This window comes from Aptenodytes patagonicus, chromosome 7 (genome assembly GCF_965638725.1).
Source record: "Aptenodytes patagonicus chromosome 7, bAptPat1.pri.cur, whole genome shotgun sequence".
NCBI classification, from domain to species: domain Eukaryota; kingdom Metazoa; phylum Chordata; class Aves; order Sphenisciformes; family Spheniscidae; genus Aptenodytes; species Aptenodytes patagonicus.
Genome location: NC_134955.1, coordinates 28,741,105 through 28,757,464, shown reverse-complemented (window position 1 = coordinate 28,757,464; position 16,360 = coordinate 28,741,105). Strand labels below are relative to the sequence as shown.

Sequence of the window (16,360 nt, the reverse complement as noted above, 5' to 3'; positions counted from 1 at the left end):
TGGTAAAAAGACTGTGGGAAGGGATACTCCCGTATCTGGCAGTAAAAGCTATGTATTTCACTAGGATCTTAAAATAACTGAAAAAAGGAACAGTACCAGGGCAAACTAGACTTTTAAAAGGATCTAACAGGATACTGAATCCATGTAATTAGTGATCTTATCATATCCACACAGCTTTCACCAACCATACCTGCTATCCAAATTGTGTTTTTCTTATAAATACTTTTTAATTTCTGCCTCTTACCTTAAGAGGCTCGTACCAGAATAGTAGCTCAGAACCAGGGCTGAAAAAGTGCTGACTGGTGCACCAAAGAATATCCTCATCATTGATTTTCCCTTGCATTATAACATGGAGCAGATGATGACGATAAACAAGAGTTTTATATCAGCTGATGAAGCAGCTCATGTGATGACGCAGCTGAGATGACCCTCTCTGAATCATGAGCAGTCTGGAGAGCAACTATAGAGTCAGAAGGTGAATCAAGCAATTTCTCCCAGAGACAAGTCTCTCCCCAGTGCTGGGCCACTAGATTAATGGCTCAGTGTACAGTTTCCCTTGTACACTGGGAAAGCTCTGCCAAAAGTAATAATAATCAGAGTGGCCTTTTAAAAAAGAAAAAATTTTTAAAGGGGGGGGGGGAGAGAGATACAGACAGAGGAAAATAAAGCTGCTCATGGAATGAATTCCACTATGATCAAGTTATCCCCCAAAATGAAAAGGTTTGAATAGCTATTCTTCATCTCCTGCAACAAAAGTCACCTGAATACATGGCCTAAAACTTGAATCCAGCCCAAATTTCAGCTTGAGAAATTATTTAGTCCTGCCTCCTCAACTCTCTTTGTGCATTATCAACTGGACATGGCTTTTTCCATCCCTAACTATCACTGAATAGCTGTTGTGCTCCGCTGATGAACAAAGCAAGACACACATGTTCTCTTAACTCTATTTGCCAGTTTGCAAAAAGATGAAGGTTTTTCCTCACATACTAAATGAGTCAGCGTGGGTCATAATTCAGTTCTCCCACAAAGCAGAAGTACCGAAAGATAATTCCATTGCCAAAATAGTCCTACATATATATAGAAAGCTCATTAATAAATAGCCAACAAAAGCCTGTTTGGCAAAAGTACGGTAAGCCTCACCTTCAGTCTGCGAGTATGATGTGAAGTTTGGCTCCTACCCTTCCTGAAACTGCTGGTGTCCACTCTCCTAGAGGTTAGCTGCTTTTAGGAATGTCAGGAAATGATCTTGAAACCTCAGCTGAAAATCTCCCTCAGCAAAGCCAACTGTAGTACCACAAGCAATGTGCATATTACCCTAAGAAGTACAAAAGACCTACCAGGTACCATGAGTGATATCTAGACTTAGGATACCACACACTACATGGAATTATTTGTTTATCATCATATTTGAAACCAGAGTAAAGTTTCACAATTCTGTTATACTTATGTTCTCCTGCCATGTTTGCATACCTCTGTAATAAATTCCTTCACATGCTTATTATTCAAGTAGGCCTGGAGCATGCTACCTCTTTGTTACCATAACACAGCAACCACCTACTATGCTAGAGCCAAAATGACAAAATCACAGATGAAACCACACAGAAGCAGAATACACATACACTCACCCTCATAGAGGTTTCTCCACCGTGGGGCTGTTGCAGCCTGAAGACTTGAGCAACCATGTGTTCTGTGGAGGGGTGCAACAGGATACGTCGGGAAGCCAGTCCCACCATTACGTATCTGCCCATTGGAGACAGGCTCACAGAAATGGCATTAGGGCCTATAAAGAGAAGAGGAGTTATTTTTCTCACAGGTTGACATCCCTCCCCATGCCTTGTCCTCACAGCTTCTTCATTCCCTTCCAGCATTCCCATAATGTATGGCATACTAAGCTCATCCTTATAAGGGATAGAGAAGAATAAGGAGACCTGCACAAGAACAAATTTTGTGAGACGTTTCCTTGCAGCAAGTGTCCTCCCACTAAGATAATGAAGTTCTTTAAGGAATAAAAAACTATCCCTTAGCAGCTCCCCCATACCAGCACCTTACATGTCCAGATCATACCACAAACTTCTCCCCAGCAGTACTATATTTGTGGCTGGTTGGAAGGTTAATAAAGTATTTCCTGTTACTACAATCACTGATGTTCAGACTATTGCATTTCTCACTGCAGGCTGAGTTCTGAGGTAACTTCTCACACTCCCAACCCACCCTGACTTCTTGCTGCATGCTTACCAAATCGCTTTGTGTAAAGCATCTCGCCCAAGTTGTGGGGTGCCAGAGAATACACAGCCAGTATTCCCTCATCAGGGAAGCCTCTTTGACTGCTGGGAATGAAGGCTGCCAGCAGCTGCCCATCAGCAGAGATATCGCAGCTAGCATCATTGTAAATCTTGCAGTTTTGAACAAGCACGTTCACAGAGGCTGCAAAGAAGAAAGAAAGGAACAGTGATTAAAGCACTCAGGTTCAACAGAGAATAAAGCAAGATTTAAACCTAACATTGGAGACTGGACAGTACATGCAAAAGACACTCAAGACATTTAGCTTCCTCCAAAAGTTTATGAAACGTTAATACCCTGATTAATGTAAAACTTGCTCCAAAAAGGAGATAAGACACTGCAATGAGCCGAGGGAATGAAATCTACTCACCTCCTGGAACCTTCAGCCAAGAAATAGTGGCAATTGCACTTTATCATACCCCTCCTTTGTAGAGCATAACACCATCCTTTGTAAAGGACAGCACAGTCTAAACAAGTCCCAAATTGTGACTCTGACAAACTCCAGCAGTGGTATCACTGGAAACAGTACACCTTAATTCATTTCCCCTTCTCTGGCGGAGCCCCTAGTTCCAGCTCCCCTTATCTCCAATAAACAAGAGATGAGAGAAAAAATCCTTCCTGCAGATATAGACATTAATTTCTGACAGCTGATTTTCACACCAATCTTGGATAAAGCAAGTGAGAAAGGGCAGAGACTTCTCCAGCCAGTCCTCCATTTAATTACTCCAGTATTTGAGACACTCATGCAATCAGTGAAATAACTGTTTAGCAGGCAGGGTAGTGAGCAGCAATTCAGAAAATTTAAGTTTTATTTTAATCTCTGCTGGTGAGTCACTGGGTGACCTTGTACAAATCTTTTCCCCTCCGTGCCTTGCATACGCAGTCCATAAGTTCTTTGGGCTACTGAATCTTACTATGCACTTGTGCCATTCCTAGTACAATGAGGTTCCAAGGTCTTTTAGCATTGTTATTACCAGCAGTTCAATGGTGGCTTGATAAGACAAGGTTACGCTCCCTCAAGCCTAACCTAAATGTGCTCCAGTGTTTCACTAAAACTGCTGCAATTTTCCAGAAGGTTTGGAGCTGAAACTGCATACGCTATTTTGGGGATGGGGGAATTTCAGATTCTAGTATTTTCAAACTCAAGGGGACAGAAATATAAAAAAATAGAAATAAAGCCCACATGTGCAATATAGAAGCTCTGCATGCTAGAAGACTGAACACCCCATCTCATATCCTTGAAGCTATAGCATCATGTGGAGCACTATGCCAACTTCTACAGTCCAGGAATTCTCTTCTAAGCCTTCAGACCATGCCCAGCCTAGAAGTGGCTTTGATTTGTTCAGCTAAAATTGCAGATGAGTTTATGAGGGCACTTCTTGGGCTAGATTCCTTATTAGTTTAACAAAAGAACAGTGCCAAGAATGCTTTGTGCATACTTCCGAAAGTCTGAACTTCCAAATCAAATTAAGGCTGTAACTCAATGCTTTAACAAACTGGTGCTGCTGCCAGAAGAAACAATCCCTGCCCTTTGTTTCCAACACTTCTGTGGAAAGAAAGCTACATCAGGGAACTGATATGGCTGAGACATTACTGACTGTTGTCTGGGTCACTTTTTAGCCAGAACAGTTTCCCAACCTGGTATGGTTGGGAAACCGTACAGTCTAAGTGTCCCACATAGACACTTGCAGCAGCAGAAAAAGAAGTCATCACAGGGAAGCAGACAGGACTGCTCCTTCTTCCAGCACTGCTGATTTAAAGCACTCACTGAACCTCATCTTCAGTTCTTCTGGTCTGAAAGACATTTTTCCTGGAACTGCTTTCCTACATGGTTGAGTATCAACTTCTACTGTTCCATTTAAGAAACTCAGATGAAAAAAGAAGACGAGGATAAAAAGTGGACTATGTAATTACATTCTGTACCAAAACACCTAAACCTGTACTCTAAATTTATTCAACCACTTTTTTCAGTCTCGAAGCTGCTAAAACTAGTAATTTTCAGCCTAGTATAAACAGAAAGGTGCTGAACAGAAAAAAGGTAAATAATGGTAGTCACTGTCAGTGCTATAATAACATAATCTAAAATACACATGGCCCTTCAAAGAACAGACAGTCCAAAAGATGACAAAATTCCTGAGTGCTTTGTCTGAAGCTAGTTGAACAGAAAGACAACAGAATAAGGATTAAAGACTATACTACCTAATTTTAAAAAAGGTAGAATTAAAATTTGCCCCCCCCCTTTTTTTTTAATCTAGGCTTCACTCAAATACTCATGTCATCACAAGAGAAGATGGGCATCAACACAAGAACTGCAGTATATGCTGTGAACTAACTAAAGGATACATGACAACAGGTTACACTGTTGTAATCCCTGTCAAATTGGGAGGATTCCTGCAGAGTTCTTCAGTGACTCATTTCAAAACCAGTCCTATTTATTAGCTTTAGCAATGAGTTAGGCACACAGTGGAGCTGGTTAACGAATTCTGTTGATAAAGTTGGGTAATTTCATTAACAGAGCATGATCAGACCACACAGTGAACTGAAATACACAGAGACATAACAGAAGTGAAATGAAAGAATTCTAAAGTGTCTTAACATTTACAAATTTCTGCTTTACTTAGGAGCTTTTCAGTTGGAAACAAGAGAGAATCAGCTTTGGTGATCATAGCAAAGACTGAGCTATCCACCCGCATAACAGTGAAAGAGATGGCAATCCTACACTGCAGTAGGGAGCACACTTATAATAGAAATATCAGTGCTAATATACAACCTTGTGCTGAGACCACATGCAGGATACTGGGCACAGTTTTGGTCAGCCACATTCAAGAAAGATTAAACCCTAAATGGTAACAAGTCCAGCAAAGAGCTAGGAAGATGACTGGGGAAAATGAAACATGTATTTTATGTTAAATAATAAAAAAAAAAAAAAAAAGAGAAGACTGTGAGGAAACGGGATTGTTTTTACAAAAAATACCAGAAAGTAAGTGCCAGAAAAACATCAGTTCTCTTCACAAATAATGCTGACAGGTGAGTAAGTGGGTAAAAGCAGCCATTAAGTTTAGAAATTTGAAGATTTCTACCAGAATAGCAAGATTCTAGAACAGTCTTTCAACAGAAGTGAAAGGGGCAACGAATTTAACCAATTTTAAGACAGAATAAGAAGAACTATAGGATGTGCTTGCCTAAGACAGCAGAGAGCTATACTTATTGGCTAAGGGGGTCCTTTCTCACCAATTCCTTTGTAGTTGTAATCTAATCAGCAGTGACCTAAACATTTGCAAAAAAAAAAAAAAAAGGGGGAGTGGGGGCAGGGAGGGGAATGGGAACTTATTGGACAGATGAATATTGGGACTCTCCCAGCCAAACCTGAGTTAACTACTTAAAAGAGAGCCAAGAAAGAAGGCCAGCAACAGAGCAAAACTACACACTACACAGGGAGAGCCTTTGCCAGAGATACAACTAAGAAACACACCCTCACCACCGCCCCTGCAAAAAACTTTGATTATTAGAAGAGAAAATATAGTCCAGTCCCTTTCTTTGGGGTCTAAGAACTGTTCTCTCTCATTCCTATTCTGCTAGATATCTGCGTTTTTGTTCTGCATCTCTGGGCTCAGGATGCAGTTTCCATGAGGTAGCCACAGTTTCTCTACTGTCATTTGATGCTCAGTATTGGAAGTAGCAAGATTGTATACTTGCTTCATCAGACCAAAGGTATGGGTGTCATTTAGCCCAGGGACCCTTCTGTACTGATGAACTCCTGGTGCTTTTCAGAGAGGTGCAAGAAGTTTTAGAGGGGACAGATACCAATTTCTCTGGGCACAGGCAATGTTTCTTCCTTGTTTCTATAACTATTGAAAATCATAGTCTATAGAATCCATGTCTCTTTTCAGCTTTTAAAGTTTGGGGATTTTTTAAATCTAATGCCACCTTGGACTTTCATAAGAAAAGAACCCCACATCTTTATTTTTGTAAGGTAAGAAATGCTTGTATTTCTTATGTACCATTTACAGATTCAGGGACACTGCCATGTCTTGTTGTCCTGGTTTTGGCTGGGATAGAGTTAATTTCCTTCCTAGTAGCTGGTACAGTGCTGTGTTTTGGATTTTGGATGAGAACAATGTTGATAACGCACCCATGTTTTAGTTGTTGCTAGGTAGCGCTTACACTAGCCAAGGACTTTTCAGTTTCCCATGCTCTACCAACTGAGAAGGCTGCAGGTGCACAAGAAGCTGGGAGGGGGCACAGCCAAACTGGCCAAAGGGACATTCCATACCATGTGACTCAGTACATAAACTGGGGGAAAGCTGGCTGGGGGGGCCGCTGCTTAGAGGCTGCCTGGACATCAGTCAGCGGGTGGTGAGCAACTGCACTGTTCATCACTTGCTTTGTGTATTATTATTATTACTACATTATTATTATTATATTTCAATTATTAAACCATTTTTATCTCAACCCATGAGTTTTTCTCACTTCTACTCTTCCAATTCTCTCCCCCATCCCACCGGGGGGCTGGGGGGAGTGAGCAAGCAGCTGTGTGGTGCTCAGTTGCCAACTGAGGTTAAACCACAACACTTGTACATATCCTTGCAGTTCCATGACTTTTTTTCTCCTTTCCAGGTCTCTAATCCTCTTCCTCATCTAGCATTTACTATATGTCTTTTTAAAACAATGTTGGGTTTGGATCACCACTCACCAAGAGTCTCTTTATCACATAGCACATGATCACTCATTTTCTATCCACACAGGTTTTCCTTTTTTTTTTTTCCACCCACCCCTCCAGCACAGAAGTTTTTGGTGAGCAGTCCACAATGATGGCCAACATGACTGCATGTCTTGTTCTTTCTAAAGTTTGTTGGATACGGTGAATGCCTCTTAGCAAAACAGATGTGAGCTCCCCTGCCAGAAGTGAACTATCTTTCCCCCTTAATGTGTGCCTGGAACATAAAACATCACAGATGCAAGTTGCGCTGAACAAGAAAGAGCGCCCTTTATTTCAGTCTTTCAAGATCTGATTCATGCTGGCATTGTGGTTCTTTGCTTTTCCCTCATTTACAAAGGCTGAGGGACTCAGGTAGCACTTACACCTAGAACCAAGAGAGCCTACTGTGCCAACAGAAAAAGTCTAAATGTGAGAGGTGGAGATCTCAGCAAGGTTTCATTTTAAGGAACAGCATCTAAGAGATTCCCAAGACGCTGGCAGGATGAAGATACCCATGCATTTGACAAAGCCACGGGCTATTTGATTTGTTTGAGCCTGAGGCCTGATCTATGAAAATAAAGCCAATATAGAAGATTCTAGGGAAAAAAATTGCTATTTTTGGAAAACCATTTACAACAAAGGCTGCCCTTTCATCTCTTGTTTTCTTTTGTTGTTAATGCAGCCACCGAGCTGACAGAACAGATCAAAAGCAACATCAGAGAACAAATTAATCAAGCTGTTGTGCCAACTTGGAGCGCCTACACCTACAGCATGATTATGCTTAAAGCTGGGGAAGGCCTGGAACGCCAGCAGCAACAGCACTGTTTGCCAAAGGAAAGGTGCTGGGTGCACCACCCGCTTCTAGCCACCCTTAAGGATGACACTTTCTTAACAGCTGCTCCTATTTATATGTTGTTTAGTATGCTTTTTTTTTTTCCTTCTCTTCTTTTAAGTTCTTCTGCATCCCACTGTGGATCACTAAGTATTGATCAAATCACCTTCCTCAACTCACAGCCAATGTTAGAACAGGACAAATTCCTGACGCGTGACTAAATGTGGAAGAACTAGACCAGTTCAGCCACAATGGCTAGAAAATGAAATAACGAGCAGTGAGTAGCATGAGAGAAACTATATTCAAGAGATATAAACAAGAGACAAAACCTTCAAATATTTTATCTGTGGAAAGGCTATATTCTGCACTGTTCACCGATTCAATACTTACCTGTTAGCTGTGGGAAATTTTAAGGATCTGCAACACTTACTAGAAGAATATTAAATAAATGCTGGAGATAGCTTGTCTCTGCTGCCAAATAAATTCCCCACCCCAAAGCTGATATGACTGACAATTACAGTTTAAGACCGGGTCATGTTCATTTCAGAGTTATTAAAAGCAAAACTGGCAAAAGGAGAGAAGAAATCTGAAGCCATCTTTTTCCATTTTGCAATTAATAGAGAAAGACAGGGCAGAGACTAAAATCCCACAAGTCCCTGCAAAGCATTTCCCCAAGACCACTGGAGTCCTCTTTCATGTGCTTGCTGGATTGAGTGTTAACGAGGTCGCTGCTGCAGAGGCGAGTCCTGAGCCCAGGGCTCTGAAGGGTGCTGGGCCCCAGCCACTGAGATCACAGGACTGTGCTAATCATGCTGCTGTCACTTGCTCAGATGCATCCGCTTCAGTGGAAAACATCCTACTTCCAAACTATCTTTTCTTTGTTTAATTGTAACAGGAAGAAGAGCTGCTCGGAGATGGAGGTTGGCCACAGAGTCATTTCTTTGATGGAGAGTGGAGCTGGCAGGCAGTCCCAAACTTCAGCTGCATCATTTCATCTGCCTGAACTCCCAAACCACTTGTGGCTCAAGTCAGTCCCAGAAAGTGCAATAGTCCTCTCTGTGTAAGCAGACTCTCTCACATGACCACCTCTGATTTATAGCAAATGATGGGAAAAAAAGGAGCTATTGAGGTCACATGCTTTACTGGGAAAATAGTTTATTTCCAACATCGTGAAGGGTCAGAAAAAACTCCTCCAACCCACCATTCCACTGTTACACATTCAGCTTCACAGTATCTCTACAAATTTGTGCACCTTGTCAAACTTGCAGCTTGCCTTTGTTCTGTGCCTAGTCAAGCTTGGCAAATACCTGTTGTAGGATGAGCACAACGGCTACGACTTCATACATCCCTACTAGACCTTGGCAGAGGGAGATATGGCTAACAACCTAGAAATGCCAGAGTTGGGCTCAGAATGTAAAAAGGAAGAAGCAGAGTAAAACTGAACATTTCCAAATGGTAATAAATAAAGATGGACAAGCCAAGTACTACCAAGCACAAAGTGGGGAGTCAAAAGGGCTGGGGATGGGCTTGTAGCAGGAACCCCACCTGCAAGGAGGGCACAATGACAACAGAAACCATAGCCCAATTTCCAGCTAACTGGAAGCTATTTCAGAATGGAAGTGTCCTGGTAGGGGAGAGAGATAAGATTGAAATATTGATGTCTTGAGGAGCAGATGGTTCTTCTTTTCTATGGGATTCCATAAATTGTAAAAAAAACTTATGCTTTTTTTTTTTTTAAAATCAGCAGCCTTCTCCTCAGCAGCCAGATGAGCCCCCCCCCCAAAAAAAAGCTATTAGCAGCTGTAGCACTCTTCAAATACTTGACAAGCTTGCAGAGAAGTCCCAAAGAATTTAAGTCAGCAGCAAGATGCTTCCCCCTCTGACTTCATCGTTATTCTGTTCCAGAGTCTGACTGGACCACGGAAAGCATTGCCACCGCGTGGCAAAACTTCGCCTTGAGCACTGATCCTCAGCCTACAACCTTACACTAGTACTACAAAGTTTGGCACTTAACAAGCAGTGGCACACGAGTTCAACACAGTATTCTACTTTCAAGATGACACTGTGTGCTCCTTCCCAAGAGACAGAATGGTTCTCCAGGACAAAATATAAAGCATCTTCCCCCTTTGCAATGTCGAGGGCTACTGTCTGGAAGCAGGGTTTTTATTTCCCACCAGGCTATAAATATCACACCACAATATTCTATACAATGTGAAGGAAGGAGATAAGACAGAAACACCAGATACTGTGTCGTCCCTAGAGATAAAGTAAGACAGCTTTTCGTAGTGGGATGGGCTACTGGTGGCTTTCCCCCAGCTCCTCCGATTTCCCAGGGACTGGTAAATGGCCCCATACAGGTTGTCCAGAGAAGTTGTGGATGCCTCATCATTGCAAGTGTTCAAGGTCAGATTGGACGGAGCTTTGAGCAACCTGATCTATTGAAAGACGTCCCTGCCCACGGTGGGGGCCGGGGTGGACTAGATGATCTTTAAAGGTCCAACCCAAACCATTCTGTGACTCTATAATTTCAATTCCCCACATCTCTGCTGCTGTGGTGTCACTACATGTGCTCCTTTTGTGGGTTCTTTAAGCAATAGGACAGTACCCCCCCCGAGACCTCTCTTGTCAGATATATAATTTCTAGAATTGCAGAACAGACAGGGCTGGGACTGAGAGAAACTTTTTCTTAATTCATTTCAGTGGCTACCTGTGACAGCAAGAGTCTTCCTGAAAACAGAATCTCTGGTCTCCCTAAAAAGAAGTCAGTCCCTTAAAGCAGAACCCAATCTGGTTTTGCTGAGAAGTCAAGCAATGAATTTCACATATGCACAGAGATGGCCTAAGCTAAAAATCATTGTACAAACTTTCATGAATATCCACCGCTTATTTTCATCCCAGGCTGCCACAAATATTTCTGCAGCTGTACAGCAAGTTATACGAGTATACCATTCTGGGTTAAAAATAGCCTTTCTAGTCAAGTTAGTTTTAGCCCCCCAAAAGTCATTCCTTGATGCTGACCACGAGCATCAAACATTCTTGTGCCTGCATAAGGAAGTCTCTTCCAGTGCAAGAGCTAGCTTATGCCATAGAACATATGTAAAAGTATGGTCTAATTTTCACAAAGGGAAGGAGAGAATAAATAAATAAATAGGCAATATTATTCATATTCTTGACCTAGAAGCAGCTTTCACCTGAGATATGGGACGAATCACTGCTTTTGCAAATAGCTAGAAGCTACGTTTACTTCCCCTGGCTTGCAACACTGTAGTAAGCAACAGACCAGAGCCCCCATTCCCAAAATGTATTGCAGCACTTTAACCCACACTAATGTCACTAACTCGGAGAATTCAGACCCAATTTATTAGCAGGTTCTAATATAAAGGTATAAAGACAATATCCCTCTAGAAACTTGTTGGTAAAAGAATGAGGAGATTGGATACAGAATTCTTCTAAGAGGATTGTATATTCCCATGAGAATGCTCACAAAAAAGCCCCATTTATGCATGGATTTGCTGATAGCAAGAATATACAAGCTAGACAGAACAGGAACAGCTCTGCATGCTTTTAGTCAACTTTCTTAAAAGGCTCAGCATTTTACAGTTCCCAATGCAACAAGACAATCAAGCAACCCAAGGACTGCAACATACAGCTACCTTTGGAAGATCCTAGAGCTTATGGTAGCTCTGGTTGGTGCAGACTTAAAAGAAAGTACTGGTGTCCTTTCCAGCTTACCATTGCTGATTTCAGGCAGATCAAATTTAGTGAAGTCCCACCACTGGAGCCGGTAGGTTGTGTTGGCGATGTTGCTGGCCACAGCTGACTGTCCATCCCCAATCACAGCGCCTACAGAAAAGGGGGAAATAATTAGCAATTTAACCTCCAGAAGATTATCCAGAAAAGAGCTGGGGAGACAAAACCATAGAAAACTTTTCAAAATCCTATAAGCAAAACTCTAGATTCTTAAAAAAAAAAAAAAAACCAACAACAAAACCCAACTTATTTACAGAAATGGCAACACCTCCTAAATAAGCCACAGAGCACAGGAAATTAATAGGAAAGCACCTCCCTGCAACACATTTCTGAAAGAAAAGAAAGTTGATGAAAGATAAGACTTGCCCAGACTCACAAGGCAGGAATCCTAACCAATTCATTTGGTGCAAATGCATTCTACTTATTGGTACTAGCGAAGCTGTATTTTCACAGACCCAAAATTTTCTAGTACAGCTATGAAGGCAGACCAGAATACATACTAAGGAAAAGCATTGCCCTGGCAAATCACACACATTTGTGGACATAATCCCTCCTACTACTGTAAACTCCACTCAGAAAATACAGGCTGCCTACAATATTTGTCACACAGTAATGATTGTAACAAAATATTAGCAAGGAGGACCTACAAGCTGGCCCTTTGCTGCTCAGGGTGGCCCAACCTGCAGCAGGCAGGGACTGCCCTGACTCCAGGCAAATGACATGACCCTTGCTAACCACCCAAGGATTTGGGCAACAGCCCAAAGCAGAAGGCTAAGCAGAGTACTTCAGAAACTAGCACAAAGAACATAATCTTCCAGGCAGAAAGGAACTGCTACTGGTAACTCAAGTCGGCATACATTTGAGAAAGCTCAGAGGCATTAAATGCAAACCCTAGGGAGACAAGTGGAGAGAAGAAACCGTTCTCCCATAATAGTACTAGAGTCAAAAATCTCACGCTATTTGCAGTCTCTAAGGCCTTCATATACATGCAGCCCTTGTACTACACACACATGCTGGCACCCAGGGAAACTCAAGGTAACAGAATTTGATAAGGGAGAGCAAAACAAGATCATCCCCAAGCACAAATGAGGAAAAGCACAGCCTCCAGAGTCTACGCAGTCTGGATTTCAGCATCTCCACGCTGTCTCCAGTGGGAAGCACACAGAAAAGGCAGTGGCTTCACCCTCCCGGAAGGGCTGGCTCAGGACTCTACTGCCACAGCAGCAATAGTGGAAGAGACATCACTGACAACTCTATCCAGTGCACAGCAAGCCAGCTGCCTGCACAGAGAGCTAAAAAGCTTGCTAACTGCTAGTAAATGAAAGTGGTGTGGAGGAAGATGAGGAGACTAGGGTGACTGGATTTTTACTTTTCTTACCAAATTCCAGCAGAACACTCAGGCTTGTTTAAAAAAAAAAAAAAAAAAAAAAAGGCCTGTAAACACACACATACTAACACGGTTTATGTTTTCTCTGCAAAGTAAAGAACAAGGTGGGGCAGGGCAAAGTAGGGAAGCAAACTCTAGACCAGTGCCAAGAAGGCTGCTGCTAGTCCTCTTTCCATCAATAAGCTGTCTCGAGTCCTGATTTTTGGTTCTGGAGAAAGCTCAGAAATACGCCAAGAGCAAGGCTTCTGAGCAGCCAGCTTTACACTGTGTACTCAGCTGTGCCAGGCCTCCAGCAATCAACAAACCTCCACCGTACGTCTGCTCAGTCTCCATTTCTGCCTCTGTCAGACACGCACATATCACTTGGAGAGCAGAATTAAGAAAATTTCCATTGCTCTTACATATGCCCAAGGCCTTGTTCTCCATATCCCCCAAAACAAAGGGCTCCTCTGAACAAAAAGATATGCTCTGGAGAAAGCAGATTCAATGCATTAATGAAATTACATTTTGCAACCAGAAGAAGGACAATTAAATTTTATGTTGCTTCATCTTTAAAAGTCTCCTCATTGGAAGCCCGGGTTTGGTACACGAGGGCAGCTCTTCTGCTGTCCTGTCTCCAGCCACCAGGTGGAGAACAGAAAACTAGTTTCTGTCTCTTTAAATTTACAAATTTCAAGCAGTGGGACTTCCTGCAGGGAGACAGTAACTAACATCACCAACTAGGTAGCAACTGCCTTACAGGACTGAGTCAGACAAGGAAACACTCTGCAAAGACAGGCAACAGAAGTACTACTCAGGGCACATAATTCCAGAATATTGATCTTACTACAGATAAACATTACAAAGTCATCACCTGTTTTGCAATGAGAACAACCTTTGTAGGTATAGCAAGTAATATATAAACTGGAGAACAACATACCCTAGGAGAGTAATCGTGCGTTCCCTCTCCATCACAGAAGCCTAGCAAGATCACCAACTGCTCCACAAACAGAAAATTCATCTGGCTCATACAACTGTTGCACCTACTGCTACAAGTACCATAAAAAAGCTGTTGGCAAATGTTTTTGATTTTTTTTTCTGTAAAGATTCTGGTCTTCTCACATCTTTCTCCAGAACCTTCAAGTTAGTTATGGTGTTCATTTAAACCTCACATCCCCTTCACCTCCAAAGGCAGTCACATCCTACACAGAAAAGGTAACAATGGAAAAAAGCAATACCTCCCCATCTACAGGACAGCCCTGCACAAATTTCAGAGCCAGCAAAAGCTGTCAACTAATGCTAGTGCTTCAGGTAACAGACACCTTTATCAAAAAGATTAGGACCCAGGGAACAAGGTTCATAGAGTGAAAGGTGCATGTTCAGAAGGATTTGGTCCATTTCTCAAAGGCTCCAAACCAGTGTGCCTAACACTAATGGCAAATCCATGATCTACATGTTTTTATTAAGTAATTACCTCTACTTATACTAATTATGTAATTGAGAAGTGTAATTATTAAATTATATCTAGCTACATATAACAAAGTGGAATAACATTCCTATCACAAATCCTGCCAGAAGCCTCCCACATGCATGCATGCACTGTCCTACAGTAAAGATGATTAAAAGCACGCAAACATTTCAGACATTCAATTTAGGGAGGAAAACACCCCCCCAGTACACAACTATGCTATCCTAACCTTTGTTGTTCGCTTTTTCCATTGGTTGATAGGGAAGATTTGAGACCATGGGTGGAAAACTTACAGAGCTTTTGTTCACTGTGCAGCGTGAGAACTCATCCTCAGCTGGCTTTGCCCAGTCAGGGTTTCAGCCTGGGTGAGAGCAGAAGAAGGTGCTGTTGCCTCTTAAGTTCTAGTGCAACATGGAGGCAAACAACACACTTCAGCTTCTTAAATGTGGGCAGCAGCAGATCAGCTCTTACAAGCAACAGTTCTCACCAAGCACTTGACAGTTTGTCCTGATTCCTGGGTCTTCCACTGTTTGATGGGATCACAAGTGACTGCAGTGGGTACCAGAGGGTCTCAGGCTTGTCATTCCCATGAACAGAACCACCTTTTACTGCAGAGATGATGTAGATTTCAAAATGCTGAAATCCAAAGCGAAGGCCAATTGAAATGCAGTGAACGTAGGTTTGATTGGCAGCTTTCCTGCGTCTGTCTATCACTGCGTAATAAACACTGGGTGATGGCAGAAATGAAGATAAATGCTTTCAGCAGCCCCCCCTTCTCCCCCCACCGCCCCGATCTCCATCCACCCCCACTCAGCACATGACAAGAGAGTTTAAAGAGTGGGGGGAAAAAAGTCTTAACAAAGACTTAAAAAAAAAAAATCCTCAAATCTCTTCTTATAGGCCACCTACACGTAACATATTTACCCATCAGTATCAATCCCCTCAGAGGGTCCAACTCATCTTGGCATGTAGAGAAATGAACCTTTGCCAGTCAGCTATTGCTCATTTATGAATCAAGCCATGCAAGCCAATGTCTGAGTTTAGACTGAAAGGGAAAAAAGCAGTGCAAAACCACCTTCCGTGGCACTCCAGCACTCCTTCAGTGAAGAGCAGGATACTTCCAGACTACTACTATCAGACTCTCAGAGGAAGAGCTAATACTCTAGAGCTGCACAGGCTTTGGGGTACAAGTTTCAAGAGTATGGAACATCTACATATTATGGGAATTTCCTTCCCATGTATTTAACAGAAACCAGAACTCAATTTTTTTTCTAGACTAGGTCCTTTATTCTTAAGGTTTTAGTGTCTGGCAGGTCCCCTCATAGTGAGAGAAAAATTTATTAAGATGCTTATGGATAAGCTTGAGGAAGCTGGAGAAGTCCCTGAGCTAATTTGTGACTCAATTTGAGACAGTGATTAAGCCCTGGTATAAAATTCCCCCTAGATTAGTACTTGCATCTTTAAGCATGAGTACCTTTGAAAAGTAATTACCTCTTTATAAGCCCATTTGTAACTGTGGCTAATGATACTGAGGTTATCCTACACTTGCAAGAAAGGATCTATCACAGCTGACAAGTTTTACATTTACTATAATCCAGGCTCCAGGAAGCCCAAAACACAGGACAAATCTATTTGACAAACCAAGGATAAAGCTCTTTGCTGCAAGAATACACCAGATTCTCTCAACCAGTTCTGAAGCAATTTGAATTCGGCTGAAATGTGACTACTGATCCCTGAAGCCTAGTGGAGATGTAACCAGCTCTTGTGCATCTCCGATCCTAAAGTATTTTATGGGGCAGCCTGGTTTTGGGGACTACCTTTGATCACAGTAAATATATTAAATCCTGAATATGAATTTGACAAGTCCCAGCAAATATCTGTTCCAGGATACCATGAAGATACTGCCTTTGAAGTGGCCGAGCTAACTATCTAAAACTGTGCTAATGCTGTCAAAACAGTACACAT

At 42.1% G+C, this 16,360-nt stretch overlaps 1 protein-coding gene across 4 annotated transcripts in view; it reads right to left on the bottom strand.

Annotated features, from left to right (window-relative positions):
• The window catches only part of AMBRA1 (autophagy and beclin 1 regulator 1), a 141,373-nt gene that overhangs the window by 41,924 nt on the left and 83,089 nt on the right, over positions 1 to 16,360 (bottom strand). For all 4 annotated transcript variants that reach the window (XM_076344549.1, XM_076344550.1, XM_076344548.1 and 1 more), the window contains 3 exons: positions 11,544 to 11,654; positions 2,236 to 2,424; positions 1,626 to 1,780 (listed from right to left, as the gene is read on the bottom strand). In XM_076344549.1, the coding sequence (XP_076200664.1) occupies positions 1,626 to 1,780; positions 2,236 to 2,424; positions 11,544 to 11,654 (455 nt within the window). The remainder of the gene's footprint in view (positions 1 to 1,625; positions 1,781 to 2,235; positions 2,425 to 11,543; positions 11,655 to 16,360) is intronic.